This window comes from Fusarium odoratissimum (assembly GCF_000260195.1).
Source record: "Fusarium odoratissimum NRRL 54006 unplaced genomic scaffold supercont1.23, whole genome shotgun sequence".
Taxonomy (NCBI): Eukaryota; Fungi; Ascomycota; class Sordariomycetes; order Hypocreales; family Nectriaceae; genus Fusarium; species Fusarium odoratissimum.
Window position 1 is genome coordinate 475,904 of NW_022158708.1, and position 18,638 is coordinate 494,541.

Sequence of the window (18,638 nt, forward strand, 5' to 3'; positions counted from 1 at the left end):
GAAAGTTGCGGTAGGTATGATCACTACACGAGTCTCCTAGATCTCCACAATCTTATGATATTTTTTACATAGTGAGACATATTTGTTTGGTTGATGAGGGCGAGTTAAGTGTCTGGGAAATTTGAAAAGGGAACTCGATAAGTTCGGACCATAGGCTCCTCAAAATGTCTTATATAGCGGAAAGAAGGGCCTTTTCAACAGATGCTTATCCAAAGACTTACTGGTAGTAAGTATTAACATTTTCGTACTATGTACCAACAACCTCAAAACACAATATTTCTAATCATTCCCAGTGATGTGGCTCAATGATACGAAACTGTACTAACGTTCAATACTATCACTGATAGTGAGGTTGGTATGAAAGCCTTAGTGATCGCAGGCCAATCCGAAAACCGTCGCATCAGCAATACAATAAGCTTTCAAATGTTTCCTGCCCTTTTACACCCAACACGCTGAGAGCGCGCCGGTTATCGGACCGGCTAAAGGCGGCGATCTGCCCAAAACTCATGACAGGCACACCTAAAAAAAAGCCGATCAGTGGCGGGGTTATTTCACATTCGTCTGAGATAAGATAAGCTCAGGACCCCGCGAAGATTTTATTCTGAGCTGATCTAGAAGCATCCTACGATACATCAAGATCTGTTTCCAACCGATATTCCAAAATGTCTCCTTCTGCTGATACCCCAGAGACCTCCAACTCCGCCGATTCCACGGTTCTGAGCTTGAGGAAATCCCTCTGTTCTGAGGATACCCCTCTTCCCATCCGTTTTCGTGCTCTTTTCTCACTGAAGCACGTTGCGACCACCTCGGATGACAATGCTACAAGGATTGCGGCCATCGAAGCCATCGCTGCCGGATTCACCTCACCTTCGGCCTTGCTCAAGCATGAGCTCGCATACTGTCTCGGCCAGACAGGCAACCCCGCTGCTGTCAAGCCTCTCCGACAGGTTCTGGCTGATTTGAAGGAGGACCCAATGTGCCGCCACGAAGCTGCCGAAGCCCTTGGAGCCTTAGGCTGGGCCGACAACCTGGACATCCTCCGCGAGTACCGAGATCGCAAAGAGGAGGACATAAGCATTATCGAGACATGCGAGATCGCCATCGAGCGCATTGAGTGGGAGAACTCGGAAGAGCGACGAAAGGAAAAGTTGCGCCCTAGGTTTGTGGAAAGATATATTGGGGTTGCCCCTGATTAACATTTGTCGTCTAGTGATTTTGCCTCTATCGATCCTGCGCCCCCAATGCCCGAATCCGAACAGAAGGCTGAAGTCGAGGAGCTTGGCCACAAGCTCATGGATACAAATCTGCCTCTATTCCTCCGTTACCGCGCCATGTTTGCTCTCCGAGATCTGGCATCACCTCCCGACCTGCCCACTGCTGTCCCCGCCGTTCTCGCTCTTGCTAAAGGATTGTCCGACTCGTCCGCACTCTTCCGACACGAGATCGCCTTTGTGTTTGGACAGCTTTCACACCCCGCTTCAATCCCAGCCCTGACTGAGGCGTTGAGCAACACCAACGAGGCTAGCATGGTTCGACATGAAGCGGCCGAGGCACTTGGCAGCCTGGGCGAGGAGGAAGGTGTCGAAGCTACCCTAAGAAAGTTCCTTCACGACAAGGAAAAGGTTGTTCGAGAGAGTTGCATTGTTGCGCTGGATATCGCTGAGTATGAGAAGGGTGGAGAGGCTGAGTATGCTTTGATTCCCTAGACCACAGGAGTTTCTGTATGATTTATGAGTACGCTCGCGTTGTCGAGTATTACGTCTAGTTGTTTTCATGCCACCTAAAAGTCAAGTGTTAGATTAGTTAAAATAGATGGATTCGGGATTCTCACGAGTTGCCGCAATCGCAAAGGTAGATGACCGTTGATCCTTCATCTGCACCGCGCAATTGAACGTTGGTATACTTGACCTCTTCACGACCGCACTTGGGGCATGTTTCATGAACAGTGCTATCGGTTTGCAAATTGTGTTTCTCAACAGCCTGGACGCTTGACTGGAGCTTCTGCCTCAAGAAAGAAGGGAAATCGGAGGGTTTTGTTTGTGTAACGGTAACTTTGGAACCGGTATCTGCACAACCTGTTAGAGATCTTGCCAAATATCACACCAAGCGTACAAACCTCGATTCTCTGCACCACAGCATTCGCAATGCAAAACATTTCGCTGAGTCCCTTTTGTTGCAGGCAACAGATTACCGCAGTCGGTACAAAAGACGAGAGTTCCGATCGCAGCCATTGTGAGTCGTGAGTAAGTTCTGCACAATTGGAGAATTTGGTCGACTACTTGCGCAAGCTGAACAAATTCAGTGACAAAAAATTGGCCCAGCCATCATAGGCTCAAATGGAAGGTTGCAAGGGGCTTCCGGAAAATCTGACGAGGCAAGAGTGGGTCGTGACGGAATAGCCTCTGAGTGGTGGTGCATTGAGCGCACAGACCAGTAGCTGTCTCGAAAACATCCAAGGAAAGTTCAAAGCTCGCGAGGCTGATCATGTTGGTTTCCCCAGGCTTTGACCTCGTCGTTTACATTCACGCAAAGCGGGTAACAATGCTTAGCTGCATTTAATTCCGTTGCTTTTTCAACCCAATCACCTTACCGCGACTCCGACTATATGCTTCCTGAGAACATATTTCCTTTGCATACGCGCTTGGAGCGTGTCTTTTGATCCATACCTGACCCTGTCCTGTCAAGATCCGATGCGCTGGTATCCGTTTGCTCCTTCCTTTCGAACCAAGATATGCGATGAGCCGCCTTCTCTCCTGCGACAATGAACAACACGCAGCAGCATGGGGCGGACCCAAATGGGCAGTTTGCTCAAACGGGGGCTGAGGAGGGTATTATTGCTCGTCCGTTCACACTTCAAGAGGCGCTTCCTTATTCACCACAGACCTCGACCATTCCTCTCATTTCTGGTCAGTTATCACCGCTTCTCGATATATCTTCACCTAACTCTCGTCAGACATCATCCCCGACCCCGTTCTAGGCTCAGGCTCCCCTGCGCTCCCTCTGACTGACCTATTTCAAACACACGATTTCGACAACCTAAATAAGGAAGCAGCGGGCCATAATCAGATGCCGCGCAACGTAAAGCAAGCGGTTGACCATGTCCTCCAAGAAATCAAACCAAGTCAACGAACACATTAGTATTTTAACTATGCCGTGCATACTATGAACCACAATCTGACTGTCGAGTAGCAAGTTTACCACAATTTCAGGAATGAAATTGACCTCCCCTACCGACAAGAGCCTGATTGATGGTTTGTCGCCGCTCACGAGAAATGTCTTCGATAAAGTGGGAGGCTATTTCAAGACGACGAAACCCGTGGCTTCTGATGCCAAGCAGGTCAACGGCCAAGCACCAGGCCACCCGACCCCCAAGCAACGGTCATCTTCAATAAACTCCCCGAATCCGCCACAACCGTCCAACTTGCCAGCGCATAACTCCAAAGCACACAAGTCAAACGCCGTTAGGATCGAAGTTGCGATACCGTCCAAGAGACAATTTGATCCTTCAACTTATGTTGACGTGAGCGATGCGCCTCAGCAAGACTTTCCAGTTGTTCCAGTCCAACATGAGCAACCGCAAATACAGCCGATGGCGCAGCCTCCGGCCCCAGCAGCTCAGCTCCCTATCCAAGCTACCACCGAAGCTGATCAGAATGGGGCGTTTCGAATTGAGCTACCAGCTGCGAATATCTGTCGAGAAGAGTACATCGAGGTCGAAGCTCGCCCGGAGGACCCCCATCACCTATCGGTTCGAAAAGAGAGCCAACAAGCCTATTCTCATAGTCCAGATCTGATTGGGGAGAGCCTTGATCAGCGTCAACGTAGCGAGGCAGCCCTCCATGCGCTCGACAAACTTGTACGCGTTGTGTTCAACTCGGTCGGGCGAATGCTCGGAGAAGGATCCGGACAAGACGAAATCGTTTCTCTGACACCAGACCAAGAGGTTGCTATGACCGCCTCTTCGCAACAGAAGATGCATGGCGCCATTCAGAAGACAATTGCTCTAAGATGTTTCGACCGTGTCCCAGTAGAGCATCTGACTCAAATCATCAGACTGAGTGATGCCAGCTTAAAGCAAGTTGAGAATCTGGAGATCCGAGTCGATGAGACTTGGGGCGAAGATGCCGTTGATGTATGGATACAACAGCTTTCAGACGTGGAGACAATGCTGAAGTCAGCTCGCACATGCCTGCGCATTCTCTCGGGCGGACGAGAAGACAAGCAGTTATATTCAGAATCTGTTATCCAGAGATGCGCCGATATCTTCAGAAAGGTCACCGAGGACATTGTCATGCCTCTTGTGGAACTTCGGCCATCCGGACCTGCATCGGTTGTTTTCAAGCTGCTTTCGAAGAATAAGAAGTCTATCACAGTTGTCTTCCTCTCTTGCCAGAAGTTATTCGCCTTGTTAGCAGAGCTTGTTACCAAGATCGAGCTCTCAGAGTCAGTGATCAACTCAATGGAATACACCGCCTCCCGACTCATTTTCATGGAGAATGCATACTTTGAGAAGGACTCTGTCGTGGGAGTTCAAAAGTTTGACGGGCTTCGGTCCGTGGCAATGGACATGCTCTCACAGATTTTCTTGATCAAACCTGAGCAACGCCAAGGCATCATCGACGAAATTCTCACATCCTTGGAGAAGCTCCCTGTCGGTAAGCAAAGTGCTCGACAGTTCAAGCTATCTGATGGGAAAAACATCCAGCCTGTGTCAGCTTTGATCATGAGGCTGGTCCAAGCTAGTTCCGGGCGAGTTGATAACAACAAAAATCGAACACGGAGCAAATTGATGCGCAATCTCAACAAAAACCCCAATAATGAGCAAGAAGAAAGCTCCGATGAGGATGATCGCGCACCACTTGCAAAACAATTTGTTTCATCGATTAAGAGCGAGGTACAGGGAGCGAAGCAACACGCTGTTGCTATCAAGGACCTTGAGATCTCTGTCGCTCCGTTGTCCGATGCGGCGCAGCGCAATGCATCCTATGTGATAAGCTTCATCGTCAAACGTGCCATCGGCTCAACCAAATCTGGAGATACCCCTTACCGAAATCTTCTTGATCTTTTCGTGGAAGATTTTACTACTTGTCTTGATTCGCCCGACTGGCCATCAGCTGAACTGTTGCTTCGCCTTCTGATGATCATGATGGTCCAGCTTTTCGAAGCACCCAAGACTGCCGCCCCGGCGAAAAACATGGCACTGGAGCTATTGGGCGGATTGAGTGCTGCCATTTCCCGCCTCCGTTCTCGTGTTCAAAGCCTTACGAGCTCCTCTGATGGGACTGACGGTGACGAGTTGTCAGAATATCTTGCCGATGTCGCTAACCAAGCTCTTGAACACAAAACTCGCTTGGAACAGCTGGTAGCTTGGACTGGGCCCTATCGGGTCGTTCTAGAGCATGTCCAGAACAGGAGCGACGAAGATCCACACCTGTCAAGTGCCATCTCGTTTCTCATTACGGGCTGGGCATCCCAGGTACATGTCGGCTACGACTCTTACACAGATGAAGATGACGAACGAGATGAGGAACTCGGACGTCTGGCTTATCGATTGAGGATGATGGTTGAGGATCGGCGATGGCTCGTCAACGAATACACGTTCAAGATCAAGACTGTATCGACAAATCAAGCCAAACTTTCTTACTCGATCATCTTGCTACGTTCACCACTATGTGAAGCTTTCAGCAAGATTCTGAACATTCTTCTTGGCTCTATGGCTAGTGACCAAGCTACAGTCCGAAGTCGAAGTCTCAAAAGCGTGAACCAAGTGCTCGAGACTGATCCCTCAATCTTGGATGCCGACAATACCGTGATTGACTTAATTCTGGAATGCGCTGGCGATTCATCAATTCAAGTGCGAGACTCTGCTCTCGGACTGCTTGGTAACTGCATGACGATGCGACCACGTCTTGAGACTTCATTGACTCCCATGATTGTCAATCGATTCCATGATAATGGCCTCGGTGTACGCAAACGTGCAATGAAGCTTACTCGCGATATCTATCTTCGCAATCCAAGCAAGACACTGCGCAGCATGATAGCGAGCGGGTTGTTGCGTCGAGTACAGGATCCAGATGAAGGTGTCCGCGATCTAGCCCGCCAGATGATAGAGGAGGTTTGGTTTGCGCCCTTTTACCAAGACGACGGAACCGCAGTTTACCAAACTTCACTCAACGAGCACGTATCGCTTGTTATCCAGACTGTCAAGTCCGGTACGGTCACTGAAATGCTTGACAAGGTGTTCCGAACCATTCTGAAACCAAAGGACAAGTCTCTGGGTGGACCTTTCACAGTCTGTACCAAACTCGTTGCCAACATGTTTGGATTAATCGATAACCTCGATCCGGATGATCCGTCAATTCCGTCTGGGCGCGACGCGTTGCAGGTGCTTACGATATTTGCCAATGCTGATCCAAAACTGTTCAATTTCGAACAGATACGCCTCCTGAAACCACATCTTGCGAACTTTTCTACGCCAGAGGAGTTAGCTGCTTTCCGGCATGTGACAATCATTTATCGCCGAGTGTTACCCACTCTTTCCAGTGTTCATACCGAGTTTCTGTCTGAAGTACGCACCTTCCTGCTCAAAGCTATTACAAGAGTCAACCAACGAAACCCTCTCGACGATCTGGTTGCCTGTACTCAGGTTGTTTGTGGGTTACTCAATAATTACACGCCTCTGGTTTCTGCTCTACATTCCAGTATTCAGAAACTCGATCAAATCCAGGCCAGGCCTATCGACCAGACGGCTACCACGCTTACCTATGGATACAGCTTACTAATTGGCATGATCGCAAAACATTGCAAGCTTGACGAATGGACTACTTGGTTCAAATCGAAGTTGCCCACCTGGAAAGGAGAAACTGTTCCTATGCTCGCCATCGAGAAGCTGATACCGCTTGCTGCACCTTCTAAACCACTCGAGATCCGCAAGTCAGCGCTTGACGCCCTTGGATTGATTTGCCAAGCATGGCCTCGCAACTATGTTGTTCCTAAATTGTACACCTTGTTTGATCAGGTTTTCAAAGAGCAGATACCTGGTCTTGAAGTGCTCATCTTGAGATCAATCAGAGAGTTTCTTCTCATGGAAGAAAAGCGATCTGAAACAGCGGCAGAAGCGCCAGCTACAGGCAAGAAAAGGGAGCTGACAGTTATGGGAGGGACAAATTTTGACGATGTGGCTAGCGCCACCTCACAGAGGTTCTTGAAGCACGTTTCCCGAATCGCAGTTTCAAGCCAGGGTGATCATGCTTTTCTCGCCACGGAGGTTCTCGGCAGCATTAACCGACAAGGCCTGACGCACCCCAAGGAGACTTGTGTCACCTTGATGACTCTCGAAACATCAACAAACCGCAGAATTGCAGAACTGGCTTTCTCCGAGCATCGATATTCGCATGAGAAGCACGAAACTGTTCTGGAACGAGAGTATGCCAAAGCAGTGCAATCGGCCTTTGCCTATCAACGCGATGTAGTAGAGGACACGCGCGGTGCCACAACTAACCCTTTCCAGTCCAAGTTACACTTCTTGATGGAGGTGCTGAAGATTAGCAAAATGAAGAATCGTCAGCGCTTTTTAGATAAGCTCTGTGGCCAGTTAGACTTTGATCTAGTCAAACTCGATACAAGCGAGGAAGTCCCATCCCACATGACCTTTGCACGATTCATCACCGAGAATCTGGCCTTCTTCGAATATCAGACGGTTGGAGAGTTGCAGACCACCGTCAATGCGATCGAAAAAATCGTGACTAGCACAGGCGCTCCAGTCGCCCAGGCCATCGAGTCAGAAGTTTTTAATGTCCGCGTAGATGCCCTGCAATTATCGGCGTCTGACACCCCAGCGAGCATCCCCGGAACTCAGAACGAGTCAATGGTTCTAGCGGCACCTGTCGATGGGCAGCCCCCGGCAGCTCTCGCGATTGCAGCCAACGTTGAGCCCAGCCGTCTTCGTCAGCTCACAACGGCATCCATCATTCTACTCGCAATGTGGGAGACGCGAACGTATCTGCGCCGGCTTTACGGTATGGGGACTAGCCGACACGACAGTAAGGCCAAAGCACTGGCCAAGGATCTCAACAAGACACCAGTCAAGGTCCAAGGGGTTCACGGAGATAAGGTCTGGGACGAGATCGAGTCTCATATGGCTGGTCTTCAGGATCAAGAGCGAATGGTTAGGAAGTGTACTGACCTTGTTGAACTCCTCAACGTTGACAAGGAGTTCAAGGTCGCCGATGACGGCGAACAGATGGACTTAGGGCCATCGACTCCGAGCGCAGACGAGGATGAAGAAGGCGAAGCTGCTGTGGATAGGGGACGCAAGCGAAAGGGAGGTCATACTCCTGGTGGTCGCAAGAAACGGGCGCGTTCTGACTCCCAGCCACGAAAAAGGGGTCGACCTCGAAAAAACCCATTACCTGAGCCGGAGATGGATGCAGATCTTGGAGATGGAGACTGGATTTGAGCAGACATTGATGGAATTCAAAATGGGACATGGGCTATGAAAAGATTTGGACTGTTCTGAAGCAAGCAACGAAAGCGGCAGGGACAGGCGTTTGTCAGCCCGCGAGGGCGCATCGAAGAAAGCGTTTAGTGAGAAAATGGCTTTAGCCGATGAGGCTTACATTGGACTTCTGAAGTGAAAAGGCAGCCAAGAGAAGAGGAACGGCGTTTTGGAGCATTATGGCTTTGCAATTTGATGATACCTGAGCTATAGCCACGAGGCCATATAGCTCATCTTTTGGTCGGACGGGAAAGAGATCAAGCGTAGCATACAATGCAAATCAGCGAAGCTCGCGCATTTAGGACCATTTAAATACAAAGACAATGTTATGATAGCCACTGGATCTTATTCCCTCGTGATGACTGGCATGAAAAATGACTAAACATAAATTAAGCATATTTGGAAACTGTAGTAAAGCTCACTACATTGTGAAAAGAGAAGTCTTAACCTTAATTTGGGAATGACGACGGTTTCTAGAAATGGGACTGATTTATCGTATATTATTCAAGTTAAAGTTGTACGACGCTGCGAAAAGTGAAAGTCTAAAACAAGCAGTGCTGGATATAAGACGGAAATGAAAATGCCATGTGAGTGCCAAGAATCAAGGCAATTGGATAAAAGACATGCATAGATGACATAATTTTGATTGCTTGTCGCGGTAGTCAGATCGCCAAGGCATAAGCAGATCGGTCGGCAAAGTTAGCCGGCTTGGCAAGGCCTAATCCTTGCGAGCATTAACGACCAACTCTCGCGTCGTTGATGACGACCCGCAAGAAAAAGACTCTTCATTTAAACTGCAAGTCGTGTACTAGCTGATGAGCCACGGACACAGCCTGCCAATGGGCTGTTGCTCAGTGAAGTGGTCAGCTGCACAACCCTGAATCGTGTACCGTAACTCGCTGGTTGTCACTGTCTGGCCATGGACACGAATACAGCCACTCAGTCATGTTAGCTGGCGTTGTGGCTGCCAATGATGCCAGTGGAACCAGAATCAAGCTTATTGGAGGAGTTGGGGAGTTCCAGAACAGGAGGAGGCCTCTTGTTCCCTGTCGCAGTAAGACCTTTCACGGAGCTTGTTTCTTTGCCAATTGTGAGGTCCCCTTGACGTGTCGCTCATAATAACCGGCCAGCGTAGAACCCATTCCAGGGAAATAAAGGGGAAGACAAAAGCTGGTGACCTCACTCACTAGGTACTTATCTAACATTGAGCAAGACCTGAAATTAATCAACAAAACAAAACCTAGGCCAAGCCCACCTCCCTCGAGCGAACTTGGTCCCTGTTTTTCTCGAAACCTTGGCATCCCCATCTCTCTCTTTTTTTATACTTTACAGTGCCGCGCCGCGCCGTGAGTGACACGCAACGCAGCCCAACTTACGGTACATACGGAACATTTGCATCAGTTGACCCACGCAAGAACTTGGACCCCAGTTCTTGGCGATGTCTTCCTGTAAGGTCCCCTTTCAGTTTCTTCACTTTTTCTCGTATCCATAGTGTCAATCATTGGTTTCTCTACCACATGCCCTAGAACTCCTGCCGCTATCTGCTATCTGCCACTGCTATTTTGCTTGCTTGCTTGCTTGCTTACTCACACACACCACCACAGTCAACCACTTCAACATCAAGCGTCAAGCGCATACTCTGAGTCGTACCAGCACCGATCAGTCTTGGAATCCCTTTCGTCACGTCGAGTGGAAACGTCAAACACGCGCTCTTTCTGACGCCGGCCGCCTGGAACAACAAACCACACGAGAGGAGACAGCTGGCGAGACCTTGGCACACGCTGTCACCGAACCTGGTCGAAGTGGACCAGCCAGAGAGTGGTCGACAGCAGAGACGATGACAGATATGAGGAGAAGCAAAGAAGGCGAATATGACCGAGAGAAGACCATCGGGGGATCACCAATTGAGGGGAACGATGATATCCCCGTCTCACAGCGCTCGCTCGTCAGCGACGAAAATCAATTGCGAAACAGAAAACGCGAGGATGTCCCAGCTGCAGCAGACAACAATATCGATCTAGAAAAGCGAAAACTCAAGAAACGAGAGTCTACAAAAATATTCCGCAAGGTCGAACCCAAGGAGCCATTTACTGTCCGAAACCAACTTCAGAGAACCTTTCTCAACTCATATATCAATATCCTTCTCATTGCCGCCCCAGTCGGTATCGCTCTCAATTACATCCATAGCGTTAATCGAATCGCCGTCTTCGTGGTAAATTTTATCGCAATTATACCCTTAGCCGCTATTCTCAGTTTCGCTACAGAGGAGATCGCTCTGCGAACGGGTGAGGTCTTGGGTGGTCTGATCAATGCGACCTTTGGAAACGCCGTTGAACTCATTGTGGCTATCCTGGCTCTTGTCGATGGAAAAGTCATTATCGTTCAGACCTCACTGGTGGGCTCAATTCTAAGTAACCTTCTACTGGTCCTGGGCTTCTGTTTCTTTTTCGGTGGCTTGCGACGCGAGAGTCAATATTTTAACGAAACTGTCGCCCAAACCGCCGCTAGGTAAGTACCGTCACATACTGGTTGGACGATTGCTAATTGATTTCACACAGCATGCTCGCTCTCGCCGTCGCCTCAGTCATTGTGCCAACGGTTTTCGACCAAGCAAAGGATACACCGCCCGCTAACGTAGCCCGACTCTCAAGAGGCACAGCAGTGATCCTTCTCATCGTTTATGCCGCCTATCTCCTCTTCCAACTCAAGACTCACCAGAGCACATTCGCCAAGGAAGGCCAGAAGGTTGCCGCAAAACCTTGGTCCCGCGGAAGTGCCGGAGCTGGCGATATCCGACAAGGTATCATGGTTCCTGGTGCTCTTGTTGGCGGTGGCATGACAGGACGCGAAGAGAATGAGCGTTTGTCTGAGATGCTTATGAACCCTCACAGGCTTCCAAAGGCCGAAGAGGATGAAGATGAGGAGGAAGAGCCTCAGCTACACTTCTGGGTGGCCATCGCCACGTTGACAATTGCCACCGTCCTGATCGCTCTCTGTGCCGAATTCATGGTTGATTCCATCGATGCTGTCACAAAGACTGGAGGTGTATCAGAAGAATTTGTAGGACTGATCCTGTTGCCTATCGTGGGTAACGCAGCCGAGCACGCCACAGCCGTGACCGTCGCAATCAAGGATAAAATGGATTTGGCCATCGGTGTGGCCGTTGGAAGTTCTATGCAGGTTGCTCTCTTTTTGATTCCCTTGTTGGTTATTATCGGCTGGGGAATGGGCAACGATGCTATGAACTTGAGTTTCGACTTGTTCCAAGTTGCAACTATGTTTGTGGCTGTTTTGCTCGTCAACTACTTGATCGCAGACGGTAAAAGTCACTGGCTGGAGGGTTGGCTTCTCATCTGCCTTTATTCCATCATCGCAGTTTGCTCATGGTGTAAGTTTGAAGCCCCGGCATGCTTCTTTACTATGTTTACTGACCACGTATTAGGGTACCCAACACACTCAGACGAGTAGTCATTCTTTTTTTCCAACTCTGTACATTTTTTTTGCGGGTTCTCTCTTTGTTTATACTTCCATTTTGGGTTATGTGTGGCTACCCGTTCCCGCCCCCAACGATTCTGCATATCGTCCTGCAGTATTTCTCCATCAAGCAGGCACTTGGATAAAGTCTATTCAAACCTCGCAGTATATAGTCAACGGAGACACCTGCGATTTTCGTGGGGAGGTGGTGCAAGGGCAAAGAAACAAGCGCGAAAAGCGACAGGCGTCGGAGGGTTGGTTTGCACTTCAGTTAGGACATCGTTAGTTAAAGCGTGATTTATAAAGCTTTTAATGCTATTTAGAGTTCTGGCAAATGAGAAAAACAAAGTGAACCCCATCAAATTCATGTGGTGAGTCGTGTCTCAATTACTAGGGGAGACATTGTACGTTGTATCACTATACATTGACCTTGCACCCTCCCCAAGGTTTCCTATACAAACCGTACGTAAAAACTGTTCGACATAAGATTAAGAGGTTCTTGGTGTTGGTAAGCCTCGGTATTGTCCAGATTGTGATAATCACCAACTGTTCTTCCAAAACTTGTTATATCATTATCAACATTACTTCCGTTATCAAAGACAAAACGAAGTGGGAGTTCAGCTTGAAGTCGTGTGAGTTCGTAGAGTAGCTTTATCACCAACCAATCATGTTACACAATGATGTTGACGTTAAAGAGCAAGCTTCCTAAGCCGGAAGGCGGTGGCTCGATTCTGCCGCGGCAGCCGACCTCAGCTTCTTAGTCGCAATACTACTAACGATAGCCATTGCGACAAGTGATAATTCATCTGTAGCCTCTCAATCGGCTTCGTCAACCGTATCAATCTATTGAGACCAACATGCGAACTACAGGATCGCATCGCGCCCTGTCGAATTCTGCCACATAGCGACCGATAGCGATAGCGACAGCCATATCTCATGTCACGAAATGGTATCATGAGGAACCCGGTCCCTCGCAAGGGACCGCCTCACTGGCGACATCTGAGCAGATCAAGTTTGGATCGCACCCAAACGGACGTCCCTGCGTCGCCCGCGAGCGTATCGACTCATTCCACTATCAAAGAAGAGAAGCAAACAAGAATAGAGCGCCGATGCACCGTGACCGTTAACGAGGGCTACGCTAGAGATGAGGTCCTGCTCAATTTCGATGTAGTTGGTGGGGATATAAAGCCGGGAACGTTGATGTGTATAGCGACAGTCAAAGATGACTTGCGAAAGATCTCCACCGGCCATGGTGCCAGTAGCAAGCAAAACCAGGAACAGAGTTATGGTTCGAAGGGGACAACGGGCACTCAAAATGGGGACGGCGCGTGCTTTAAATACTTCTTTGTCGCAAAAGACATGCCTCAAGAGACGAAAACACGGAATCCCGACATTGAGGTCTACGTCTTGAAGCACATTGCAGATGCGTTTGGGATGAAGAAGGGTTCGCAGGTCCTCTTGACGATGGTAAGCATTTCTCATCCTATACCGTCCAGGCTGCTAATAAAGATACAGGTGGATGCGAAGAACCCAGCTACGGAAGCGTCGCACGTTGAATTGTCGTTTAAGGATCAATACTTGTCCAGATCAGACATTTGGAGAATGACTGTTGGTGAATTGACGGGAAGAACTGTCTACAAAGGTCAATCGGTGTTGTTTATGGGTACAATCAAGGCGCAAGTCACTGCAATTTATGTCGATGGCCGCAGAACGCACTCTGCCTTTTTCACCCGGGATACTCGGCCCATCTTCCGCAGCGAATCCGCCAGATACGTCCTATTCATCCAAATGGCCAGAGAGATGTGGGAATTCGACGCCGAAAGCTCAGGCGAGATCATGTTTAACAAGGTTGTGAACGGCTTTCTCCCCGCGCTGTTCAAGAGATGGGCCATGCTCAAGGCTAAACACCTCGTGAGCATCGTCCTTTTTGCGCGCGTGGAATATGACACCGGGTTGACAGCTGAGTTTGACAACCTGTCGGGGGATTATTACACAGGCATTCAGCCATCTGGGCCGCGTCGACCATACAAAGACTTCTATCGAGTTGTGGTCAGCGAGATGGGTAGCGGAGAGTGGACAAAGATCCTGCATCAGCTCAAGGTGGAGTTCAACTTCTTCCGTCGGGATATTAGCCTGCACCATCATAAACTCAATGCTCAAGCAGCAATTGATGGTCAAGGTTCCATCCCTACGGATACACCTTCAACTCGTGTCAAGGCTGAATCAACGTATGCCATGTATGGCAATGTTCTTGAGGCGATCAACCTCGCTTCGTCCCAGTTCGCCCATGATCATATCGACAGGGATCTCACCAGAACTGGAATTTCCATTGCAGTCATCAGCCCTGGTTCTGGAGTTTTTGAGGTAGACTACGAGACGCTGCGGAGGACAACAGAGGCATTGGTTGGAAACGGTATTGGTATTGATCTAATATGCATGCCTAAGATGCCTCTCCATTCAGTGCCCCTGTTCAAGTACCGCAATCCGCAGTATTCCGATGATCATGGCCATGCTCATCGTTCCAGCTTCTCAAGATCGTTCCACAGCCGGGATAGCACACCTAATCATCCTACACCAGTGATCGGTAGCTATCAATCTCTTGGCGAATCTTTCTCGCCTTCGAAGGGAATGAGCCTTTCTCGTCGTCCAGATCCTCTCATGTCTATGGCAACAAGTGAGCAGTGGTGCTTTGCATTGCCTCAATGGCTTCATGTCTCTTTCTGGACCGGTGCATCCGACGAGGCCTTGTCCTATGAAGGCATTGCCCTATCTGTGTCTAACAAAGTCATGCAAGATGACGAAGATGAGTTCAATATTCGATGCCGCATGTATGCCCTGCAAATGAGAAGTGTCCTTGAAACCAACGAAATTGAAACAACACCTTTACAAGTTGACACGCATTTCCCGGCCAACATCACGGAACCGCCATCCTCGCAGAAGTATCGAAATACTGGGATCAACGACACTGTCTACATTCCCAACAAGCGTCCCCCGGAGGGTCTATTCGACCACATTCATGGATTCCAAAGATTTGTTCCAGATAGACTTGCACGCCCTGGTGAAAAGTCATTGTGGAAACAGCTACAAGAGTTTGATGACCATAGGGCCAAAATCTCAAGTAGTCGCAGTCGACATCATTCGTCACGATATGCAAAAGATTTGGATGAGATTACGAGAAGACAGCTGGCAGAGGACTCTGGTCTATATGGAACTTCTCTTCCAGAGAAAAAGGCACCGATTCTTGGCCCTTCGGCACGGAAGCTGTCGATGAACATTATGGACGGCGAGAAACCATCACCTACAAGCTTGAAAAAGAGCGCTGAACCGCCTGCTCCAAAGCCCCCAAAGACAGTTGCAAAGCAACCCAAGCTAATGAGGCAGATTAGCCTCGGACAGCGAGGATTTGGCATCGCTGCTCCAAAGGCGGTAGTTGCAGAGATCAAAGCCGAGACAGTCAACGCCTCAGGCGTTACGTCTAGCGAAGCAAAACAACCCTCAACCCCTCGAATTCGCCCAGAACTACGGCCAAGCTCGCCTCAAACAATTGCAAGCCACCCATCGTCATTGTCTGTACATAAATATCGAACAGACACCCCTGACACTATCATCGAAGGGGTGCCCATGACTCCTAGCATTCCCATTCTCAAGAGAAATAATTCTGGAAACCTCGATATGGCTGCGATGCAGCTAAGGACGGCCTCATCAACGATAGGTTCGTCGTTGAATAATCGGCAGCAAAAGAGGGAGGACGATCGTGATCTTAGGTCCTCGGATGCCCTCCGCGCTGATGACGCCCAGAAACTCTACACCAACAAACTACGTGCGGGTGCGTTGGGCGGTGCCGTTCAAGACCTCCCAACAACTCTGTCACCCACCACTTCCATTACCCCGTGGTTGACACTACTGAATCCATCGAACCCGGAAAGCCTTGCGATCGATGATACTATCTTGTATAGTCGATGGCAACATGTGTATCCACAAATCGGTCAGATGAAGGTCCAGAAATGGAAAGCTCTTTGTTGCCCTGCTTCTGTACCCTTGACAACCGAGTATTTCCCCTCAAAGACTCAGTTTGATACCGAATATCATCGCCATCCGTACACTGTTGAGCAAGATACAGATGACGACATGGTCGAGGAGCCCAAATCTCGGCAAGACTTCATTCAAGAGTTGATCAGCTTGAGATTCACGCAGGGCTTCCAAGTTGTCGTAGGACCATGGGTTGCCCGTGCATTTGGACAAAATTTGATCAAGATCGGTGACATCTTCTCGAGAGACCAGCCCCTTGAAGATGGCACGAGTATTTTCATGTCTGTGGGCAACAGCATTCACCAACTTTCGTGCGTCAACGGCACAGAAGTCGAAGTGAACATCTTTGTTCGAAAGCCAACGGACACTTCATTCACCTCTCAAGGCTTCTCGCCGATCTACAAGCCTGCCATTCGAACTCTTCTCGATGATGCATATGAGGCACGGGAAATTGATCTCCTGACCGCTCGTCCTGAGCGTAATTGGAACATGATTGATTCATACATTGCTGGGCATCACGACGAAATGATGGACAGTCTGCGTTTCTGGCGTGCAAGATTTGTTCTTATTCCTGTCTTGCGGAAAGATGTCCCCATATCAAAAACACAGGGTGGGGATCACGCCGAAGAGGTGCGAATTGAGGGTATCAAGCGCCTTGCCCAATCCTGGCAGAAGTATCGCTACATCCCTCCCTCCGAACGAAGATATCATTCAGTCGGGCAGCAGAAACGCAAGAGAGACCCCAACCCGCTAGATATTGTATACAAAACAGATGACCCCTCCGTGGTGATTGCTGCTGAGGTCGAAACGCTTCCTCTCACGGAAGGGTTGGAGGGCGGCAATCGAAAGGGGCTTGTCTCGGCCAAGGAGCGCTTTAAGAAATCCAACCTGAACTTGGCCACGTTAGCTGATGCTATGCAACAGCCTGTTGAGAATGGAGGCGTTAGACTGCAGAACCGAAGGTGGCATCTCCGCCTCTACTCTGCGTCTTTTATCGGCTCTGATATGGTGACTTGGCTGCTCGACAACTTTGAGGATCTCGATACTAGAGAAGATGCTGAGGCACTGGGGAATGCTCTGATGGTACATGATGATGGAAAATCGGGAAATTCCAAAGACAAGGGGCTTTTTGTTCACGTCGACAAGAGGCATCAGTTCCGCGATGGCAACTACTACTACCAAATCGCCAGTGAGTTTGCCAAACCTCATGTAGGATGGTTCAACTCGCGACGAGCTGCAGTGCCACCAACGCCAAGTCTCGAAGCCTCCAGCCGAGACTCCCCTCGAGCTCTTATGTCGGCTCGTTCCGTTGACGAGGGCGGTTCTCCTGCGTCAACATCTACGACCCCAACCATATCGCTTTCTCAAAGCGTGAAACGATCCAGAGTTGTTCTTAGCAAAGTCATCAAGTACGATGTTGACCACCGCAAGCGATCATACAGGCCAGAGAGGATCGACTTGCATTATGACCGTCTCCACAATCCTGATGGTTGCTACCATATTCGTATTGACTGGATGAACGTCACGACAAAACTGGTGGAAGACGCAGTTGAAAGTTGGGCCCGAGAGGCCAGTCAATATGGCCTTCGACTTGTTGAAGTCCCCATCAAGGAGGCATGCACAATCACCGAAACAAACCCCTTCAGAAGACCATACCGTATCAAGCTGGCAGCGCGTCCTCCCGATCAGAGGCCCGAGACGTACATTGACCCCAACTCACAGGGTCCAACGACCTCCCCAAATAAGCACTTTTACCAGACTGCCATCCTGAAGAAGTTCGACTTCGTTTTGGATATGGAGGCAGCCTCCAACTTCCCGAGTAATGTCGATGTGACCTATTCTTGGGGCAAGCCGGATTATAAATACACCCAGTACATTCATCGCAGCGGCTCTCTGTTGGCAGAGATTACAGATGAGGGTGACTTTTTAATTCTCGCCAATCGTTTGTACAGCAGTCGATCTGCGAACCCTCGCGAGAAAGAAGTTCGTTCAGCTGACCCGCCCCTGGTCGAACGCGGTGGTCGTATGTCATCGTATGGCCCTTATTCCACCTTTGGAATGACAGAGTCAGCAACTCTTGCATCTCCAGTTGCCAAACCAACACACCTTTACCATTCACCAGGCCTGAAACCAGTTGATCAGAATACCAAAGCCGTGTCCTCTACGACACCTGATCCTGATGCCCTCAACGCCGAGATAGACGCGTTTTGCAAGGATACGTCTGCGCTCGAGGAGTTCTACAAAGAAGCCATGGAGAAGGGGCAGAAGGTTCAGGGCACGCCTGCAACAGCAGCGGCCTCGACACCTCTGGAGGCTGTGCCTGAAGCAAGTATTCCCACTTTGGGACTGCCGCCTGGTGTTCTGGGAGGAAATGACGCAGCGCCGACTAAGCGACTTAATAGTCCAATGTCGTTTCTACGAAGGAGTAGTGTTCAGTATGATAGTGGATCAAGCCTGACTGGGCGATGAGGGCTTTGTATATTATATGACACATCATGATTATTATGAAAAATATACGTTCGATGGTCCATATACCTGAATATTAGCCGTCTTGAATGGCTGATCTATGACTCGACAAGCCACTTGATAGCCATGACGGGCACCTCATGTCTCAAAACCGAGCGAAGTCAGAGTGTTT

General features: G+C 49.4%; 5 protein-coding genes across 9 annotated transcripts; 4 read left to right on the forward strand and 1 right to left on the reverse strand.

Annotated features, from left to right (window-relative positions):
* Positions 1–258: 258 nt before the first annotated feature.
* Positions 259–2,040, forward strand: FOIG_11895 (deoxyhypusine hydroxylase). Its single transcript, XM_031212554.1, has 2 exons — positions 259–1,159; positions 1,211–2,040. The coding sequence occupies exons 1-2, from the start codon at positions 663–665 to the stop codon at positions 1,704–1,706; spliced, it is 993 nt and encodes a 330-aa protein (XP_031057948.1). The 5' UTR covers positions 259–662; the 3' UTR covers positions 1,707–2,040.
* Positions 1,762–2,231, reverse strand: FOIG_11896 (DNA-directed RNA polymerase I subunit RPA12; the record flags this gene model as incomplete). The annotated part of the gene is made up of 3 exons (XM_031212555.1): positions 1,762–1,780; positions 1,832–2,066; positions 2,117–2,231. The coding sequence occupies 3 exons, from the start codon at positions 2,229–2,231 to the stop codon at positions 1,762–1,764; spliced, it is 369 nt and encodes a 122-aa protein (XP_031057949.1).
* A 254-nt stretch (positions 2,232–2,485) lies between these two features.
* On the forward strand, positions 2,486–8,846 carry FOIG_11897 (cohesin loading factor subunit SCC2). 2 transcript variants are annotated; one of them, XM_031212556.1, is made up of 3 exons: positions 2,486–2,906; positions 2,954–3,137; positions 3,190–8,846. In XM_031212556.1, exons 1-3 carry the CDS (start codon positions 2,762–2,764, stop codon positions 8,456–8,458), a joined length of 5,598 nt encoding a protein of 1,865 aa, XP_031057950.1. In that variant the 5' UTR covers positions 2,486–2,761; the 3' UTR covers positions 8,459–8,846. The 2 variants fall into 2 exon arrangements, with proteins under 2 accessions (XP_031057950.1, XP_031057951.1); XM_031212557.1 differs by lacking the exon at positions 2,486–2,906 and having other exon boundaries at positions 2,931–3,137.
* Positions 8,847–9,604: 758 nt separating this feature from the next.
* Positions 9,605–12,329, forward strand: FOIG_11898 (Ca2+:H+ antiporter; the record flags this gene model as incomplete). Of its 4 annotated transcripts, XM_031212559.1 has the most annotated exons (4): positions 9,605–9,945; positions 10,102–11,005; positions 11,056–11,885; positions 11,940–12,329. In XM_031212559.1, exons 1-4 carry the CDS (start codon positions 9,936–9,938, stop codon positions 11,963–11,965), a joined length of 1,770 nt encoding a protein of 589 aa, XP_031057953.1. In that variant the 5' UTR covers positions 9,605–9,935. The 4 variants fall into 4 exon arrangements, with proteins under 4 accessions (XP_031057953.1, XP_031057955.1, XP_031057952.1 ...); XM_031212561.1 differs by having other exon boundaries at positions 9,605–11,005; XM_031212558.1 differs by having other exon boundaries at positions 9,665–9,945; positions 11,056–11,965.
* A 387-nt stretch (positions 12,330–12,716) lies between these two features.
* On the forward strand, positions 12,717–18,633 carry FOIG_11899 (uncharacterized protein). Its single transcript, XM_031212562.1, has 2 exons — positions 12,717–13,438; positions 13,487–18,633. Exons 1-2 carry the CDS (start codon positions 12,908–12,910, stop codon positions 18,467–18,469), a joined length of 5,514 nt encoding a protein of 1,837 aa, XP_031057956.1. The 5' UTR covers positions 12,717–12,907; the 3' UTR covers positions 18,470–18,633.
* The last annotated feature ends 5 nt before the right edge of the window (positions 18,634–18,638 follow it).

What these genes read in the sequence shown, in the direction of transcription:
- FOIG_11895 (XM_031212554.1), top strand. Translation starts at nt 663, where the DNA reads ATGTCTCCTTCTGCTGATACCCCAGAGACCTCCAACTCCGCCGATTCC. An exon ending in AAGGAAAAGTTGCGCCCTAG is followed by an intron (nt 1,160 to 1,210) that starts GTTTGTGGAAAG and finishes TTTGTCGTCTAG; the next exon opens with TGATTTTGCCTCTATCGATC.
- FOIG_11899 (XM_031212562.1), top strand. Translation starts at nt 12,908, where the DNA reads ATGTCACGAAATGGTATCATGAGGAACCCGGTCCCTCGCAAGGGACCG. An exon ending in CGCAGGTCCTCTTGACGATG is followed by an intron (nt 13,439 to 13,486) that starts GTAAGCATTTCT and finishes ATAAAGATACAG; the next exon opens with GTGGATGCGAAGAACCCAGC.
- FOIG_11897 (XM_031212556.1), top strand. Translation starts at nt 2,762, where the DNA reads ATGAACAACACGCAGCAGCATGGGGCGGACCCAAATGGGCAGTTTGCT. An exon ending in GACCATTCCTCTCATTTCTG is followed by an intron (nt 2,907 to 2,953) that starts GTCAGTTATCAC and finishes AACTCTCGTCAG; the next exon opens with ACATCATCCCCGACCCCGTT. An exon ending in CCAAGTCAACGAACACATTA is followed by an intron (nt 3,138 to 3,189) that starts GTATTTTAACTA and finishes ACTGTCGAGTAG; the next exon opens with CAAGTTTACCACAATTTCAG.